At 32.2% G+C, this 21430-nt stretch overlaps 1 protein-coding gene and 2 long non-coding RNA genes across 4 annotated transcripts; 2 read left to right on the top strand and 1 right to left on the bottom strand.

Moving 5' to 3' along the window:
* Positions 1 to 2439: 2439 nt before the first annotated feature.
* LOC139786918 (cytochrome P450 4C1-like) lies at positions 2440 to 11915 on the bottom strand. 2 transcript variants are annotated; one of them, XM_071726025.1, is made up of 13 exons: positions 11830 to 11915; positions 10470 to 10694; positions 10069 to 10178; positions 9297 to 9387; positions 8575 to 8760; positions 8269 to 8362; positions 7262 to 7364; positions 6984 to 7089; positions 6102 to 6208; positions 5953 to 6021; positions 5107 to 5275; positions 2733 to 2912; positions 2440 to 2655 (listed from the first exon to the last, which is right to left on the bottom strand). In XM_071726025.1, exons 2-13 carry the CDS (start codon positions 10624 to 10626, stop codon positions 2477 to 2479), a joined length of 1551 nt encoding a protein of 516 aa, XP_071582126.1. In that variant the 5' UTR covers positions 10627 to 10694; positions 11830 to 11915; the 3' UTR covers positions 2440 to 2476. The 2 variants fall into 2 exon arrangements, with proteins under 2 accessions (XP_071582126.1, XP_071582127.1); XM_071726026.1 differs by lacking the exon at positions 5107 to 5275 and having other exon boundaries at positions 11830 to 11913.
* Positions 2527 to 3931, top strand: LOC139786920 (uncharacterized). The gene is made up of 2 exons (XR_011722463.1): positions 2527 to 2665; positions 2802 to 3931. It is a non-coding gene; the product is annotated as an uncharacterized lncRNA (long non-coding RNA).
* A 4626-nt stretch (positions 11916 to 16541) lies between the features above and the next one.
* Positions 16542 to 18120, top strand: LOC139786921 (uncharacterized). Its single transcript, XR_011722464.1, has 2 exons — positions 16542 to 17707; positions 17824 to 18120. It is a non-coding gene; the product is annotated as an uncharacterized lncRNA (long non-coding RNA).
* The last annotated feature ends 3310 nt before the right edge of the window (positions 18121 to 21430 follow it).

The raw sequence follows: 21430 nt of genomic DNA on the forward strand, positions 1-21430 counted from the left end.
ATGTTTTATATACAATTTTATCTAATTATATATAACTTTGTAGATATAATTATACATGGATTTTGACCTGATCTAATTATATATAAATAGATAAAATTGTATATGATTATATGTAATTAGATCAAACTATGCATACTTCATATATATATATATATATATAAATGATTAGATATAGTTATATATATTTTTGGATACAATTAGATCAAATCTTTAATGGGTCCATTTTTGTGGTAAATATGTAGAATCAAAAGTGAAATGATTTATTCCATATATTATAACTTGGCACTGCTTGAGACAGTGCCGTGTCTCTTGATACCGTTTTTATACTACTGTTCGTCAAATTTTAAATACGAGAAACGAATCCTATCGAATGCCATCTATTAGATAATCCAAATTTAAAGTTTATATATGATTATATATAATTATATATAATTATATATAATCTTTTTTTATATTTGTAACACACCAAATTTAATAAATTCTATTATGTGAACAATAAAATATATATGTACGCATACATATAAAAATAAAATTACATTATTCTATACTAGAAAAATGGTATTTTTACGCGAATTTATTATTTATTATTTCAATCAAACATTAAAAAATATATATATTGTATAATTATATCTAATTTGGCGTAATTATATATAAGTTTGTATATAATTTGATGTATCTCAACTCGAAAAAAAATTCTAATATAACTTTGCATAATTTGATATAGAGTTATAAATATTTTGATATAATTACATATAATTATTTACTCGAAAAAGACTTTTAATATAATTTTACATAATTTGATATGGAGTTATAAATATTTTGATCTAATTACATATAATGATTTACTCAAAAAAGAGTTTTAATATAATATTGTATAATTTGATGTGGAGTTATACATATCTTGATATAATTACATGTAATTATTTACTCAGAAAAGAATTGTAATATAATGTTGCATAATTTGATATGGAGTTATAAATATTTTGATAAAATTGCATATAAATGAATACATAAATAGATCTTATTATATATGATTATATATAATATATGATATAATTAGATAAAATTGTATATAAACATTTTTTCCCGGGATATTACGCTTCCAAATCTTGATTTGGGGGGTTTATCGATGTTTTTATTGTTGTACAATTCAGGGGAACTTGTTTTCGCGTTCGTACCAATGGTATATCTCTTATATGAAATACATCTTGTGACGAGCTGACAGCTCGCCACAACTCGAGACGCCATATTGGGATAAAAGTAGATAAGGAAATCTGTACTTCCGTAATTTTTTCTCGTTTTCTATATAAAATCGGAGTTCCCCTGAATCATTAATGTATGTACTGCAATTCTGGAGAAGGATTTTTAATTCTGTCAAATATTAACGACGCTACGTTTCGACAAAAAAATGCCGGTAAAACAGACGGCTCCAGCATCGCTAGTTTTATATAAATTGAGAGAGCAATTTCATTAAGAGATTATTCCTTTATTAAGTATTTCTTAGAATTACGAGTAAAATGGTACTCGCATGCAAAAATTACTTTCATATACTTCCCCAGTAGCAGAGTGACGTGAAATGACGTCTTAATGACGTCTAATTGACGTTTAGAGACGTCTCTAGACGTCAATTAGACGTCATCTTGCTACCTGGGTTATTTTAGACGTTATTTATTTTATTTTCGTATAAGTTACAGATTCGTGTTATAGTTAATATAAAAAAATAAAAACATTTTTATTACATAACTCAAATCGAAGCTATCGATCAAGCCTACTTAGAACTTGATCCGTTCATTCGTTATTAAGATCTCAAAATCTCGGGTACTTGCAACTCTCGTGCGTTCGCATAAAAGAGTCACGGTGCGGTCTCGCTTCGCGTGTACTTGGCGCGAGACACTACCGTGTCTCTTGACTCTGCATCGTGATGCGAATGAGAAGAAGTTCTGTTAATCTGTGAAGAGAAGGAGAAAGAAGCCTGGAAATACATTTGACGCCGGTTAAACAACTTTGCGGTAAGCATTACCTATTTGTGTAAAATTAATCATTTCTTCCCGCTTATTTCAATCGTTTTATTTCCACAATTTATAAATAATAATTAGAGAAAATGAATTAACCTGATACTGTGAAAGTTTAGTTTTATGAAGATCTTTTTTTCTTAAAAACTTACAATTATTATAATAGATATTTAATCAAAATGTGATAAAAAGTTTTATTCATGTTAAAATTATCTTTTAAATCATTGATTATTCTAAGCGCTATTTTAATTTGAATATTATGTTTGTATATGTTACAAAGTCATCGCGGCTGACCACTATACATATATTTTATATATTTATTATATTTTATTTATATTTTAATTTTGTGATTGATGATGACATATGTGCAAAGTGTCACTATTACGACGCTATTGACAATCGTTTTGTGGGCAAGTAAAGCCTTCCCTTTGCTTTTTATGAACTTTATTAAGTCGATATTTGTTTCAAGGACTTGCATACGTTTTACAGACAGGGATAAATTTTACACGAAGTGGATGAGAAGGGCGAAGTACCATATCAAGTTGTATCCGAAGATTCTTTAAATAATCAATGGGCTCCAAGTAGAAATTGTGTACCAGAGGAGCTATCATTGCCTTCATTTCCAGCATAGCAAATCGTTGACCTATAATTTGGTACATATCATAATCTGTTAATATAAACAGGGTATTACATATCAGAATATAAAAAAATACAGCTTACCGATGCAGTTACGTGGTCCAGCGCTGAATGGTAAATACGAATAAGGATGACGATTTCGGATCTTTTCAGGCAAAAATCTATCGGGATCAAATACTTCTGGATTTGACCAAAAATTAGGATCTCTGTGGACTCCGTAAATATTAAGATGCAAGTATGTTCCAGCAGGTACCAAATATGAGTCTAAAAAGCGTACATTAATTAAGATTTAGAAATAATAATTTAAGCTGTATTAAAATTTTAAAACTGATTATACATCTAATACAACATAAGAATAGTTGCCTATAGTTTGGATCATAAAAAATATAATGTAATTATTATTTAAACTTTATTAAGCATTACTCGTTTAATATTATTTTCTGAAAATACTGTATGTTGTATTAGATGAAACTTTGCATATAAAATTTTAAAATATTGATTAGAAAGAAACTTATCGATAAAAATATACAAATTTTTAAATCTTTAAAATATACGGGAATATTGCTTTTTATGCGTATTTACTTCATACATTTGATGACATGTTGCGTAATATATTTAAAAATATATACAAAAAAAAAATCAAACAGGCACAGTAACAACTGTGCCGCAACCAACAACGTAGAACTACGTCTACTGTCCAGGCACAGTAACAACTGTGCCGCAAACAACAACGTAGAACTACGTCTACTGTCCAGGCACAGTAACAGGATTATTCAACTGTCCCTTGCTGAATACTTGAACATGAACTAGTGACAGTCTTAGAACATATATAACTGAAAGGGGGGCGCATTGCCTATATCGCCCATGGAATAATCCTGTTACTGTGCCTGGACAGTAGACGTAGTTCTACGTTGTTGGTTGCGGCACAGTTGTTACTGTGCCTGTTTGATTTTTTTCTTTCTTCTGGGGTAAATATTAAATTTTTTTTATTTTTTTTATTTTTTTTCCTGGAATAAATCTTGTACATCCTGATCTTTTTATTCGACCCCTATTTCATACTGTCAGGACATCTTTCTTTAGACCGTCGTGAGACAGGTTAGTTTTACCCTACTGATGACCAGTCATTGCGATAGTAATCCTGCTCAGTACGAGAGGAACCGCAGGTTCGGACATTTGGTTCACGCACTCGGTCGAGCGGCCGGTGGTGCGAAGCTACCATCCGTGGGATTATGCCTGAACGCCTCTAAGGCCGTATCCTCTCTAGTCAAAGGTGGCAATGATATCTCTAGGAGTCTCGTGAGTCGAAAGGCTCAAAACAATGTGACGCACTACTAGGCGGCCGGTCCGCGCTTGCGCGGACCCGGTCGTCGCACGAGCCCGGTTTGCCGTACGGCGCCTCCGCCCGTCGTCGGGATCTCACCGCTTACGGCGGCACGGCGTCTAACGGTCGAACATGAGTTTCGCGTGTCTAAAGTCTAAAATATACTATTAATACTAAAATTAGAAAAAATTAAAATTCGGTAAATTATTTCCCGAAAAATTAGAAAAATTAGAAAAATCAGTTTCCAGAAAATCGGTAACAAAAAAAACTGCACAACCGGTTTAAAAAAATCGGTATCGAAAAAGTAACCCCACCACCGTCATTTCCGGAAAATTCTACCCCTATTTCATACATAATTCTTTAAAATTTGGTCTATTAACGAATGAATAGTTCACGGTCAGACAGACAGACAGACATACAGACAGACGTCAGGTTCTTATAATAATTCCATTTCAAGAAAATCGGTTATAAATAGAGAGTTCGGTCTTGTTTTATCATAAATGGGACTTCTTAAGCTTTAAAATGAGATGTCATTTATTAGTCTACGATTATTAGTTTCGAAGATATAAACGTTCAAAGTGTGACATGTTTTCGTTGCATCTACGAGAAATTTAGCTAAACTTTCTAACGCTACTATATCTAAACGGAAAGAAATAGAGAGTTCAGGCTGATTTATCATAAATGGGACTTCTTAAGCTTTAAAATGAGATGTCAATGATTACTCTACGATTATTAGTTTCGAAGATACAAACGTTCAAAGTGTGACATATTTTCGTTGCATTCGAAAATAGCACAAGAAATTTAGCTAAACTTTCTAACGCTACTGCATCGAAGAGGTAAGAAGTGAAAGGTTCCGACTTGTCTTATCATAAATGGGACTTCTTAAGCTTTAAAATAAGATGTTATTGATTATTCTACGATTATTAGTTTCGAAGATACAAACGTTCAAAGTGTGACATATTTTCGTTGCATTCGTTGCAGGCTGTGCCTAGATTTACCCTCCTTTATACCCCCCCTTATACCCCCCTTCCCCCTTATATACCACCCCCTTATACCCCCTCCCTTATACCCCCCTTATACCCCTCCTTACTGTCGATAAAGACGTAGTTCTACGTCAAAAATTGGTTAGATGCGTACGTAATTTTACGTCTTCTCCAGGAAGACGTGATATGACATGCACGCTGGGATATAAGCGCAATGCTTCTTTTATACATCTCTCCAAATATGGTAGGTTTTGCAACAATTTCATAGTAAACTTCTGCCCATTCTCTTGCAAAGCAGAATCAATTTCGTTCCTGACACGATCCTGTTATCATTATTGTTAATTAAAAGGCGTCTTTTTGTTATTGTGATGTTTTTACGTAAAAACGAATATATCTTAGGAATATTTATTTCACAAATGTTTTGATTAATTTGTTTGAAATATGTGTACAAATGTGTATAAATTACACTTAAGATATAAAAAAAACATTTGAAATATGTGCATACGCTTAAGCGTGTGCGTATACGCATGCGTGCGCGGGCATATTTTCCATACACGACGTTATTCGAAACAATCTTATTGTTTTATCCTTGAAAATTGTCAATCCTATTGTTTAAATTGTGTACATATACACACTTAAAAAAACATTTAAAAAATTAGATATTAATTCATATTTAATCCTCCGTCCGTATACATTTTTTGCATCCTCGGAGTGTATACGTGGGTCTATCACGTTGGACGCAATTTTTCTCTATTTTAAAATATCTTAAAAAATCTGAAAAAAAAATTACGAAACATTGTCTACATTGTAGTCGACGATTTTAAAATTATTTTGATTTGTTTAATATTTTCTGGCAGGCTTGCAAGTTTTATAGTTATGAGCAGATATCATTTTCGCACGGACGCCGCAGACACACGTATACAGACCGATTAATAAACAACTTTTAAAATCAATTAATTTCTTTGCCGAGGAATAGTGACTCATATTAGACGATAGGTACCTGAATGTCCTTATGCTCAGCTAATAGTGCCGAAATGTAGCACAGACCCATCGCTGTAGTATCATGACCCTATAATCGTATACATTCAATGTATTATATATCGATAAATCAAATAATGAATGAGAAAGGTTACAAAAGAAATTACGTACCTCAAACATAAAAGTATCAACTTCCTCCCTAATATCTGAATCAGTCATAAGGCCATCACGAGATGCTGCTATTAGAAGATCCAACATTGCAAGCCGTTTTCTTCGTACTAAATCGAAATATGTTAACATGTCTGTATCAAATTAACAGCCCAATTTTTCTGTCACGTTTTTATTACATAAACTTAAATACGTTAAGAATTTAACTTATATTTATAATATTTATAAGTTGTAAAATATAATTTATGATATTAAGTACCAACCAGATTTGAGGAATAGCTACTGATTACATTGGGAGGGTCCGGTTGTCTACATTCCCGATTGCCAACAGCTTCGTTTGCCTACAAGATTTTGCCGACAGCTTTGTTTGCCGATATTCTCGATTGCCTATATACAAGCATTATTGCGCACATGTAATAATTAAAAATACGCATGTGCGTTTGCTCACATGGCTTTATTACACACAAACACATTGCACACATGACTTTATTGCACACATATACATTGCACACATGGCCATAGTGCACGCATAAAATAAGGAAATTATATTAACACTTTGCGCACACGATTATATTGCGCACATACACATATTGCACATATAACTTTATTGCGCACATATATATACGCACGGAAAAAAAGGATTTGCTACTATAGCAAAGCTATATTTGTTAAATATAGATTTGTTAAATATAAAACAACTAACATTTTTTGCTGCAAGACCTAATTAATTTTGCAATAATAGCAAAACTTTTTGCTATTGCAACAAAAAGTTTTGCTATATTACTTTGCAAACGAAGCTGTAGGCAAAATGTTGCGGCAAACAAAGCTGTTGATGGCAATTGGGAATATAGGCAAACGGAGCCCCGCCCCCATTACATTACGTACTTTCTACCGGTTCTGCATCATCTCTATTTGCCGACGTGTCATTATCAAAGCTTTTCAAGTATTGCCCATTAGTACGATCATGATAAAGTTTTCTTTCAGCAATTATCTATGTAAATACAACATTAATAATTCTTCCATAAATAAAATTAGTAGTGTGTTGTTAATATTTATAAATTATAATTTTTTTACACGACAATTATATTGTAATTTTTTAGTGTTTTAATAATTCCAAATAGATATAATGTCTAAATATAATATTAAGCAGCATTATTACTTACTCGTTCAGTAAATCCATGTAATATCTTCAGCATCTTCTTTTGCTCTCTACCTTTTGACGTCAATGAGAATATCCAATCGATGTGCAGCCATTGCCTCATTATTCTAAATAATTAATAAATGTTAGGCATGTCACTGTAAGAAAGTGATAGTATAATTTGGTAAAATATATTTTTAATTTCTTAATATATTTTTACAATTAGTAATATTTCAATAATCATATTGAAAGAGAATACATTTAAGGTAGTTCTCCGGTCCTTGTACTAGAGAAAATCGATTTTCTCTAGATTTTCTTGAAACTGTGAATTGGGAGGTGTGCTTTATGCGTGGTCTAAACTTCAGTACCTCTTGCGGTATAAAAAATCAAGATACTGAGCCTCAAAGTTTCAACTTCTTTTACTAAATTTTGGTAAAAATTGAAACTTTGGAGGCTCAGTATCTCGATTTTTATACCGCAAGAGGTACTGCAGATACTCTACTGTAGCAGACACTATAAAAATCGAGATACTGAGCCTCCAAAGTTTCAATTTTTACCAAAATTTAGTAAAATAAGTTGAAACTTTGAGGCTCAGTATCTTGATTTTTTATATCGCAAGAGGTACTAAAGTTTAGACCACGCATAAAGCACACCTAAATTAACGTATATTCACAGTTTCAAGAAAATCTAGAGAAAATCGATTTTCTCTAGTACAAGGACCGGAGAACTACCTTAAACACTAATATAATTATGCTATAGAGATATGTAAAATCTTATATAGTATAAGCATAATACAATTTCTTAACTATTTATTCTTAAATTTATTTCTATATATTTTTAAATAAATAATTTAACATACATGTAATTCATAAATTTCTAATTAACGAAAGTGATAATTCACCTTTACATTAAGTATTGTATTATTATACTTACGTCTTCATATAATTATACAATACGAATTTAAATATTAATTAAGACAAAATATTGATATACAGTTATTTATTACATCTAAAAAAACATGAATTATTATACCTATAAGCAAGAAATTCGCCCATCCGATGAACCGCTTCTCGATACTGCTGCTGGAAATCACCAAGGCCTCGTAGAGAAGTGCCCATGGCAGTTTCTGCAAACGCATTTGTAAAAGTATTATGATAATATTATCATATATATTTTAAAAGTATCTATGGCTGTCAAAATTATATACAAATCAGTATCTATGTTGTGATATTGATACTTACAGTTTTAAAAATTTGATTTTAGTATAATTTTATTTATCAATAGGAATTTATAAAATAAAATTTACAGTTAAAATGTACAGTTATGAACACATCATACCACATATTGCATTCAGCGTATGTTCGCTAAAAAATGGTACTAAATCTTTCACAACTGTGTCTCCTGCATTTTTCAAAGATTTGGTCATGTTTTCACCTTCTTCGATCAAAATCTGAATAAACTGCTGTAATATATTAAAATGAAATGTGGGGGTTAATATCTTTCGTCGTGAATGCCATTTGGCGCCTGAAACATAAATAACATTTGTATAATTGTAGGATAACGATGTGAAACAATTATTGCAGTGAGATATATATTTCTTTATTTAATTTAATGTATTCTTTTTGTAATAGACGTTTAAATTTTTGCGCCAACACATCATCGTGTAATAAAACATACAAGAAAAATGTTCTTTGTAATACGCTTATTATTTTTTTTATAATATTTATGTTTTATGTGATTATATTATTTAATAAATTATTTTTTTATATTTAGTAATACAATTATTTTTTTCATGATTGATATGAGATATTGTGAACATATATGTAAATCTAATTACTATTAATATTAATCTAATTCAAGATAATCGATTGGAAGAAATAAAGTAAAATTTTTTTTAGATTGAATTTTCTTGCGTGATATAATATATCTATGCTATTTACATTTAATTACATAGATTTATTCTGTTATCAAAATTAAAACTTAAAACAAAATTTAATAAGAAGCCAAAGCAAAATGTAATAAAACATATACCATTATTTATATTAATATCGTTATGTTACCTCCACTAGTGAGTAAACCAGTACCGAACCACAGATGTAAAATATCATAAAGGATACTTTTTTCGATATGTTTTGTACTGCTTAATATTGTCTGAAATTACAAAAGGTATTAAGTTAAACGTTATTTAATTCAGACGTCATTGGATAATTGATTAATTGATTTCAAAAGTATTTTAAATATTCAATCATCTCCGAGATTTAAATGAAGAGATAATCATCTTTAATTTTAAATATACGATCATTTCAGACTTTTGACGAATAAACATATTTAAACAAAATAAAAAACATAAAAAAGTGAACATTTTATCGCTAATATATCATTAATAAAAAGATACAGAATAAAAATTTTTTCACAACACCTCCACGGAAAGTTCGACTTTCCATGCCTGTAGAGAGGGGCGAAAGCGGTCAATTTCACGCCAAGGCGGCATAGCGGGCGGAAAGTAACTACTTTCCTCCCTAGGGAGGAAAGTAACAACTTTCCTCCCCGTTTAGCGGGTGGAAAGTGGTCACTTTCCGCCCTAGGGAGGAAAGTGGTTACTTTCCGCCCGCTATGCCGCCTTGGCGTGAAATTGACCACTCTCGCCTCTCTCTAGGCATGGAAGTCGAACTTTCCGTAAAGATATTGTGAAAAATATCGTGTGCACCTCTGGGCGAAAGCTTTTTCAGACTCGTATGATTGCCGCCCTCGCCTTCGGCTCGGGCGGCAAACTTCACACTCGTCTGAAAAACGCTACTTTCGCCCCTTGGTGCACAATATACTATTTCATACCTCTAAATCATTCGGATGACTGATGAATATTACGGGAAAAAAGAATCCCCATACTTTTGCAATGGGATAAAACGCGTCAGTTAGGGTAATCAGAATCTTCCATTGTTCTTCTAAAACATGTATGTATATGTTTATTATGTAAATTTACGGACATATTATAAATATTGATCAAAATATGTATGATTGACTCTTTGTTATATTTAATGTATGTATCTAGATATTTTATTGTTTTTCAAATAACTCCAATAATCAAAATAAAGTAATAAAAGTAATTAACGTGCAATAATATCGATAATTATATATCTCAGAGAAAAATGTTTGCAAATATTATTGAAAAATTTGTGTTCATACAGGCGAATATTTATTTACGGGAGTATTGTGTATGTGAAATTATAACTTACCTCGTGAACCAAAACATTGAAATGCATTTCCAACAATTGGATAACCTGATGGTCCTGGTATAAGATTGATAAGTCGCCCCTTTTTTCCATGATAATGCACATAATAATTACATATCAGTAGAATAAGAATAAGTAATAGCAATATAATAGTGATCATTATCGGCCGACGAAATAATTAGCCAGTTTAAGCAAATTTTGTTTCCTTCTGCTGTCTTCTTTTAATGTCTAAAAATTCAATTAATTAGAAATCAACACATAAAAAGAAGGGCATAGAGTCACAACAGCGTGTTCGTGCCGTAACTTTTTAAAATAATATTTTGACAAATGTTTGGTCTATTATCCGACCATCTTTAATGTGATAAGTTAAGATAACACAAAGACCAGTAAATAAAAAGATAAAAATTTTAAATCACAATAAACGCATTAATCACATTAGTTCTTATCGCTATATAAGATCCGACCATCTTTAATGTGATAAGTTAAGATAACACAAAGACCAGTAAATAATAAGATAAAAATTTTAAATCACAATAAACGCATTAATCACATTAGTTCTTATCGCTATATAAAATTTGATTCAAACGCTCATCCTATTTCTTCAATGTATAAAAGTCGAGGAGTAAACTGAAATGAATTACGGATTCACAAATACTTAATAACATGTCATAGAATTAACGAGTAAGAAAAATATTTTCTGAATATGTAACATAAGTATTGTGATGAGGTGATTATGGTGTTCTACGCAAAAAGACACGTTGTAAAATTTTCACTTATAATATTGTTATTAGTTAGATAATGTTGTTGTCATGTGACATGTTATGTGACATGTTGTTATTTGTGTCCATTACTTATTTCAGTTCATTTCTCGATTTTTATACTTTGAAGAAATAGGATTGCGTTCGATTCGAATTTTATATTGCGATAAGAACTAATATACGATTAATGCAATGTATTGCGGTTTTTATTTTTCTCCTTTTGTTTACTAGTCTTTATGTATTATCTTAACTTATTACACTAAAGATAATCTGATGATAACAGACCGAAACGTTTGTTAAAGTATTATTTTAAATAAAAGTTACGAACATTCTGTTGGGCACTATACCCTCTTTCTTATGAGTTGATATTTTCTTTTAGTTCTTAAATTACACAAATCACTAAATATATGTATTATTTACAGTCTTTATATCTTAAATACGTTTGGTCAGTAAAAAGTGCGTTAAAATACTTTATTGATACTTTATCACAAACAAATTTTAAATGAATATAATGTATTATTTATTTCATTAAAAAATGCGCATGTACATAACAAACATGTAAAAGTAAAAATATATTTAATTTCTAAATATTTTAGAAATATTACATTATTACAAATGTTTCCGTTTCTATAAAATGTGTCACGATAAACCGAAGTTCTTATATGAAACGCTTGCAAGTGACTGATCAGTTCTGGTACTGCACAGGAAAAAACAAGTGTCAAATCAACTGATATACTTGTATATACGCAAGAATATATAATCTTGAAATGAGATTATACTGTATTGAACGAAGGAAATTTGCTTGAATGATGTTATTTATATATTATTATTAAACAAAGTTTTATATAGTTCAAGAAAGGAAAATCTTGCGTATATACGAAACAATCTATATTTTCTTATTAGAATTTCAACTTTTTATTTCAACATTTTTTTCTTGGTTGAACTATATAATGACTTCATTCAAGCAAATTTTTATTCGTTTAACGCAATATAATCTTATTTCAAGATTTTCATGTTGTTGAAACTTGGAACTAAATATATTTTCAAATCGAGAATATTCTTTTTTTTTCTGTGTGATCTATTGACTATTCGTTCGCTTTTATGATGTTCTGTTTAATTATTTGAATGGCGTGGACAGTCTTAGATGATAACGATATCTAAAATTTATTGTTAATAAGCTTTTTATAAGATTTTTTAAAAATTGCTTATATAAGCAATATAAATAGTATTACCAATACAAGGGTTATCGAAATGGTTAGAACCATTGATTTAATATCAATCATGCAAATCATATGCAAGTGTTATGCGTCCGTGATACGATTCCGTCCCGGCCTACGCCTATACCTCGTTTAAGAGGTGGATTTCCTGTTTAATGGGAAGTTAAAGATTAAAGATACATCCCAGGTAGCAAGGTGACGTTAATATGACGTCAATAATTCGTCATTTTTTGGGTACGACGTCATTTTACCAACTTAAGACGTATAAATGTCGTGACTTTTTTGACGAAATAATAACTAATCGTAGAATGACCTCATTATAACGTACCATTGACGTCATTTGTATAACCATAAAAACACTTCGACAATTTAACCAAACTATAACGTCCAAGTAACGTTAGATTAGTGCCCATTTAATGACGTTAGTTATTTATCCATTGTACGACGTATCTGAGACGTCAGAATTTCGACCAATAAAAGACGTTAGTTAAATCACTTTAATACGACGTTCCTGGTTCGTCAGATTGTAGACCAATAAATGATGTTAGTTAACTGACGTTAATACGACGTACCTGAGACGTCAGAATTTCGACCAATAAAAGACGTTAGTTAAATCGCTTTAATACGACGTTCCTGGTTCGTCATATTATAGACCAATAAATGATGTTAGTTAACTGACGTTAATACGACGTACCTGAGACGTCAGACTTTAGACTAATAAAAGATGTTAATTAACTGACGTTAACACGACGTACCTGAGACGTCAGACTTTAGACTAATAAAAGACGTTAGTTGACTGACTTTAACACGACGTATCTGGTTCGTCAGTTTGTAGACCAGTACCCAACTCAAGGAGCAAAGTGACGTCAGAAGACGACATCGACATAATGACGTCTATTTTTAGTCATTTTTGGTCTATGACGTCGGCGACTAATAATGGACGTTTATAAGACAATGATAACTATTTCATGCAGTGTTATAGCTATCAAGAAGATATCATTACAAGATTTTTGAACACTTTAAAGATGTACTTGTTATAGACAAGTACAGTTACTAAGGAAGCATCAGGGTCAGAAGATCGTCACTGTTCACTGGATCATCGAAGTCAAGCAACACGGGCGCGGTACTGTACTAGGATGGGTGACCGCCTTGAGAGAGCGGGGCTATATGCACATGATACGTAAAGAAACAGTTAAAAAAGCGTTTTTTTTTCATAGATAAAGAAGAAAAACGTTTTTTTTATAAACGTTTATCAAGTGGACATTTTAACATTTTAATTTTATAAAAAATAATGTAGATTAAAAAGTTGTCGTCTATTTGACGACATTTTATGGTCAGTCTTGTGACTGCCATTCCAAGATGACGTCCAAATGTTCAAAATCTGACGTACTTTTATTTCGTCCCAGCGACGTCATTAATTACGTATTAGTGACGTCAATATATGACGTCACGGAGATGAGACAAAAGTACGTCATTTTTACGGCACTTTGACGTCATTTCATAACGTCGCAATCGTCAGAACATGACCAAAAAATGACGTTAAATAGACGTCACTTTGCTACCTGGGATATGGATTAATAATCCGTTTAAAGCTGGGTATACAATTAGAGAACGAACAGCAAACGCGAACGTTCGGACATTATTTGCATTTGTGTTCCTTGGTTGTCTGTTCTTTTTTTACGGATTATTAATCCATATCCCAGGTAGCAAAGTGACGTCTATTTAACGTCATTTTTTGGTCATGTTCTGACGATTGCGACGTTATGAAATGACGTCAAAGTGCCGTAAAAATGACGTACTTTTGTCTCATCTCCGTGACGTCATATATTGACGTCACTAATACGTAATTAATGACGTCGCTGGGACGAAATAAAAGTACGTCAGATTTTGAACATTTGGACGTCATCTTGGAATGGCAGTCACAAGACTGACCATAAAATGTCGTCAAATAGACGACAACTTTTTAATCTACATTATTTTTTATAAAATTAAAATGTTAAAATGTCCACTTGATAAACGTTTATAAAAAAACGTTTTTCTTCTTTATCTATGAAAAAAACGCTTTTTTAACTGTTTCTTTACGTATCATGTGCATATAGCCCCGCTCTCTCAAGGCGGTCACCCATCCTAGTACAGTACCGCGCCCGTGTTGCTTGACTTCGATGATCCAGTGAACAGTGACGATCTTCTGACCCTGATGCTTCCTTAGTAACTGTACTTGTCTATAACAAGTACATCTTTAAAGTGTTCAAAAATCTTGTAATGATATCTTCTTGATAGCTATAGCACTGCATGAAATAGTTATCATTGTCTTATAAACGTCCATTATTAGTCGCCGACGTCATAGACCAAAAATGACTAAAAATAGACGTCATTATGTCGATGTCGTCTTCTGACGTCACTTTGCTCCTTGGGTTGGGTACTGGTCTACAAACTGACGAACCAGATACGTCGTGTTAAAGTCAGTCAACTAACGTCTTTTATTAGTCTAAAGTCTGACGTCTCAGGTACGTCGTGTTAACGTCAGTTAATTAACATCTTTTATTAGTCTAAAGTCTGACGTCTCAGGTACGTCGTATTAACGTCAGTTAACTAACATCATTTATTGGTCTATAATATGACGAACCAGGAACGTCGTATTAAAGCGATTTAACTAACATCATTTATTGGTCTATAATATGACGAACCAGGAACGTCGTATTAAAGCGATTTAACTAACGTCTTTTATTGGTCGAAATTCTGACGTCTCAGGTACGTCGTATTAACGTCAGTTAACTAACATCATTTATTGGTCTACAATCTGACGAACCAGGAACGTCGTATTAAAGTGATTTAACTAACGTCTTTTATTGGTCGAAATTCTGACGTCTCAGATACGTCGTACAATGGATAAATAACTAACGTCATTAAATGGGCACTAATCTAACGTTACTTGGACGTTATAGTTTGGTTAAATTGTCGAAGTGTTTTTATGGTTATACAAATGACGTCAATGGTACGTTATAATGAGGTCATTCTACGATTAGTTATTATTTCGTCAAAAAAGTCACGACATTTATACGTCTTAAGTTGGTAAAATGACGTCGTACCCAAAAAATGACGAATTATTGACGTCATATTAACGTCACCTTGCTACCTGGGATGTGAGCGCCAAGGGGCAGCGTCAGTCTACGCTTGGTGCTCAAGTTATACGATTTTGAAAATTGAACTCGGGTAGTCTACACCCAGTCCGTACGGAACGTTACAAAATCCGTGTTTTAAAAAAAAAAAAAAATTGTGTTTTTCGAGTATTTGCTGCAGTAGAGTATTCTGGTATGTATAATTTACTATTTTTAATATACTTTTGTGCATTCTAACCTCAAAATGATGCTCTGTAGCATACCAGCATAACGTATCCGTGCATGCATGTTATTTCTCGAAGAGTTGTGCTACTCTTAGCATAACTCTTCGTACGATGCGTCGAATAACGATACGCTAATTAAAAGATTAGCTACTCCTACGTTGCGATCAAATCTGCGTAGTATGATTCAAGATTTTTTGGATGCGCGCGATTTACCAGAGGAAATGGACGTAAGAGATGAGTTGGTTGATAATAAAATGTGAAAACAAAAACGCTGTAATTTGTGTCCTAGTTCTCTGGACCGTAAAACTTTTTACAAGTGCCTAAGATCCCAGGTAGCAAACACAAGTCATTTTGACGTCAAATACTAGTCATGTTTGTACAAATGACGTCAAATGACCAAAAAGCGACTATGTCTTTAAAAATGACATTATACTGACGTTATTCCATAACATCATTATGACGTCTATTTTTAGTCATTTTTGGTTAGGTTAGTCTATGACATCGGCGACTAATAATGGACGTTTATAAGACGTCATTTCTTAGACCATCTAAAGACGTCATTTTAAAGACGTCTTAAAGTCGTCCAAATAAGGTCTTTTTGTAATATAACTATTTTTACTTCTTAATATTGTTTAATAAAGTAATAATAAAATAAAAACCACAAAATTAACTGCAATATGTTTGTTTAGCAACTTTATGATTGAAGTGGCGAATTTATGGTATAAGTGGATGTAGTTGCGTGTGATTATACCCAGGTAGCAAACACAAGTCATTTTGACGTCAAATACTAGTCATGTTTGTACAAATGACGTCAAATGACCAAAAAGCGACTATGTCTTTAAAAATGACATTATACTGACGTTATTCCATAACATCATTATGACGTCTATTTTTAGTCATTTTTGGTTAGGTTAGTCTATGACATCGGCGACTAATAATGGACGTTTATAAGACGTCATTTCTTAGACCATCTAAAGACATCATTTTAAAGACGTCTTAAAGTCGTCCAAATAAGGTCTTTTTGTAATATAACTATTTTTACTTCTTAATATTGTTTAATAAAGTAATAATAAAATAAAAACCACAAAATTAACTGCAATATGTTTGTTTAGCAACTTTATGATTGAAGTGGCGAATTTATGGTATAAGTGGATGTAGTTGCGTGTGATTATAGTTTTATGATAACTATTTCACGCAGTGTTATAGCTATCAAGAAGATTATCATTACAAGATTTTTGAACACTTTAAAGATGTACCTGTTATAGACAAGTACAGTTAATAAGGAAGCATCAGGGTGAGAAGATCGTCACTGTCCACTGGATCATCGAAGTCAAGCGACTCGGACGCGGTACTGTACTAGGATGGGTGACCGCCTTGAGAGCGGCTATACGCACATGGCATGTAACGAAACAGTTAAAAAGTTTTTTTTTCTTAGATAAAGAAAAAGAACATTTTTTTATAAACGTTTATCAAGTAGACATTTTAACATTTTAATTTCATAAAAAAACATTTCTAGAAACCGGTATGTCGTACAATGGAACTATTTTTGCCGTCAATAAGACGTCAGAAAATGACGTCAATTGTCTGTGACATTAGACCGTCATTTTAACGTCATTATGCCGCCAGTTAGTGACGTCAGGAATGGTCAGTAAAGGACCAAAATTTGACGTCAAAATGACTTGTGTTTGCTACCTGGGTAGTTTTATGATAACTATTTCACGCAGTGTTATAGCTATCAAGAAGATTATCATTACAAGATTTTTGAACACTTTAAAGATGTACCTGTTATAGACAAGTACAGTTAATAAGAAAGCATCAGGGTGAGAAGATCGTCACTGTCCACTGGATCATCGAAGTCAAGCGACTCGGACGCGGTACTGTACTAGGATGGGTGACCGCCTTGAGAGCGGCTATACGCACATGGCATGTAACGAAACAGTTAAAAAAGTTTTTTTTTAGATAAAGAAAAAGAACATTTTTTTATAAACGTTTATCAAGTAGACATTTTAACATTTTAATTTCATAAAAAACATTTCTAGAAACCGGTATGTCGTACAATGGACCTATTTTTGCCGTCAATAAGACGTCAGAAAATGACGTCAATTGTCTGTGACATTAGACCGTCATTTTAACGTCATTATGCCGCCAGTTAGTGACGTCAGGAATGGTCAGTAAAGGACCAAAATTTGACGTCAAAATGACTTGTGTTTGCTACCTGGGATGTGACAAGGCTATGTGCAAAGAACATGTAGCGAAAATATGCTGTGAATGCGGAAACACCGTGTAATTCTTTTTTTTTTTAATTTTATACAATAAAAATTTTATTTAATAATCAATTTTTGTTATTTATTTATATTATATTAATCAACAACATCCAAAAAAACTATTTTTACTTTAAGATATTTTTTTTTGCGTTATTACGATAAATCAAGCAAGTAACGTTATATCGCTATCGCAAAAAAACGGGTATTTTCATAGTTAAAAAAAATATACTTTTTGGAATGGATCAAAAAACGAATTCAGCCATTTCAAAGAACAACTTTTTAGCTTTCAAACGCGACTTATAAAATGTCGATATCTTTTTTTTTCATAAAGTTATGCAATTTAAAAAAAAATGAATTTTCATGAAAATTTTTTGAGAATTGTTTAAATTTTCAAATGTATCTTTGTTTTAACAAATAATGTAATAAATCTATCAACGCCATTGTATTTTTGAGAAAATTTCAGATCCAAAAAAAAAAATTGTTTCAATTGACAAATTACAGCCCGATATACAGTCAATCAAAGTCGCCGGGTTAGGCTAATCCATGTCCGTACGGAACGTAACTTTTTTATAGTCCGTACCCTGAGGGTTAAAAGTTTGAAAAGTTATATTGTTGGCATATTGCAAGTGATAGACGGTAAGAACTTAGTAACAGACTCAACGTCAGTTCTTATACTTTAAATTAAAAGAAAGTTGCATTGAGAGAGTGAGCGAGTAAGAGAGTTTTCGAGCGAAAGGATTAGCTCTACGAAAAAAATAAAAAAGACCTATTTGTGTAGAATTCCAAGATAAAAACTTCCATTTGAAACATTTTTTCGTAACTGTATCCGTTTTCGAGAAATTCAGTAAAAACTTTTTTGGGGGCTCCTTTAAAAAATTAAGCAACAGGGGTGGAGGGGTCGGATTTTTAGTATGGTGGTCAGAGATTTATTCGGACTAATTCTAATCAAATTACCACTATTATCAAAGAAGTTTTAACTTTTTTTTTGTGTCCTTTGTGCTTGGACAATATTGGGAATTTGGCCACTTTAACTCCCCGTATCTCCAAAATTATCCTCAACTTAAAATTTGCTGAGATTAATGTCCCATCATGTAGCATTGTTTGGCATACAATTCGATTCGAATTTAAGGGGATCCTGCAGCCGTATGATTTACCGACATTATCGTTTTTCGATGGATCTTTTAATTGACTTTATAGAATTGCAAAAATCTTTTACAGAATTAAAGTCCACACAAAAATCTAGGATAACAAACGCGATTTTATATCAAAAACACCAAAAAATTAAAAATATTACTTATTTGGGCACATACGCAGCTGTCACCTGACGACAATATTTGCTTAAAACAAAAATTCTGCAGTTTATACATACATAATGTTTATCATCTGCCCTTGGGAAAACATGTAGGAATAATATCGTGCAAGTAGAAGTAAGATTCAATGCGTACAAAAAAAGATCCATCGAAAAATTATTTTAGTAATGCAAATACGGATGCAGAATGACAAGAAGAGCAGCAACAGTAGTTGCCGGATCTTGCGAGAGATGGCGAGCAATCAAAAAAAGGACAGATGTCATTTCGTTAGACAAAGACAGATATAGGGAAAACAAAATTAGAAAGGTTGACATTATCGACATCGAGGAAGTTCGCTTGTCACTGCAGGATCCCCTTAAAGGCCACAAAATTGGTTAAGGGTCATTCTCTATTTCCACCATATTTGTTACATAAACTGTTCAACACTTTTTAAGAGTTTTCTCTTTATAATAAATAAATTATTGCAGTTACTAATGACTTATCCTCAAAGAAAAACCGTCTATTTATTATTTACTGCAATATCTTTTGCGTGGTACAGATTCGACGCTCATGTACTGATACTTCATTTTATTGAACTTTTATTTGTGAAACATCGCAGAGGTCAGGGTTCTATCTCTCTGCTGTTGCGACATTATTAAATACGCGTTGTATTTAATATTGTACAAAGTATGACGAAGCCACGTGATTATTTTACCGAACAAATCTAAGTGCTACAAGAGAATAGCAATGAGAAAAGAAGAGAAAGAAAAAGGAGGCCAGTGAAATGGCCAGATGTGACAGGGAATGCAAGGAGAGTATTTCATAACTTATTATTTATTATTTATAAAAATAATTGTTTGTCTGCGCTGCAATGCAGTTTTATTGTGTAATAAAATACTGCAATAAAATACTGTAATACTTTATTGACTATATGTGTAGTAAAATAATTATTTATTTAATATATTTTATACATTTATTACATTATATTTATATTTTCTGTTTGTTCCCGATAATGACACGTGTGCAAAGTGTTACTATTACAGTGCTATTGACAATTATTGTGTAAGCAAATAAAACCTTTCCTTAGCATTTTATGATCTTTATTAAGTCGATATTTGTTTCAAGGGCTCGCTTTCGTTTTATAGACAGGGATAAATTTTACACGAAGTGGCTGAGCAGGGCGAAGTACCAAATCAACCTGCATCCGAACCCAGGTAGCAAGGTGACGTTAATATGACGTCAATAATTCGTCATTTTTTGGGTACGACGTCATTTTACCAACTTAAGACGTATAAATGTCGTGACTTTTTTGACGAAATAATAACTAATCGTAGAATGACCTTATTATAACGTACCATTGACGTCATTTGTATAACCATAAAAACACTTCGACAATTTAACCAAACTATAACGTCCAAGTAACGTTAGATTAGTGCCCATTTAATGACGTTAGTTATTTATCCATTGTACGACGTATCTGAGACGTCAGAATTTCGACCAATAAAAGACGTTAGTTAAATCACTTTAATACGACGTTCTTGGTTCGTCAGATTGTAGACCAATAAATGATGTTAGTTAACTGACGTTAATACGACGTACCTGAGACGTCAGACTTTAGACTAATAAAAGATGTTAGTTAACTGACGTGAATACGACGTACCTGAGACGTCAGACTTTAGACTAATCAAAGATGTTAGTTAACTGACGTTAACACGACGTACCTGAGACGTCAGAATTTCGACCAATAAAAGACGTTAGTTAAATCGCTTTAATACGACGTTCCTGGTTCGTCAGATTATAGACCAATAAATGATGTTAGTTAACTGACGTTAATACGACGTACCTGAGACGTCAGACTTTAGACTAATAAAAGATGTTAGTTAACTGACGTTAATACGACGTACCTGAGACGTCAGACTTTAGACTAATAAAAGATGTTAATTAACTGACGTTAACACGACGTACCTGAGACGTCAGACTTTAGACTAATAAAAAATGTTAGTTAACTGACTTTAACACGACGTACCTGAGACGTCAGACTTTAGACTAATAAAAGACGTTAGTTGACTGACTTTAACACGACGTATCTGGTT

The sequence above is a fragment of the Temnothorax nylanderi genome, unplaced genomic scaffold, assembly GCF_030848795.1.
Source record: "Temnothorax nylanderi isolate EJ_2023f unplaced genomic scaffold, tnyl_v1.0 TNYL_tig1192_pilon, whole genome shotgun sequence".
NCBI lineage: Eukaryota > Metazoa > Arthropoda > Insecta > Hymenoptera > Formicidae > Temnothorax > Temnothorax nylanderi.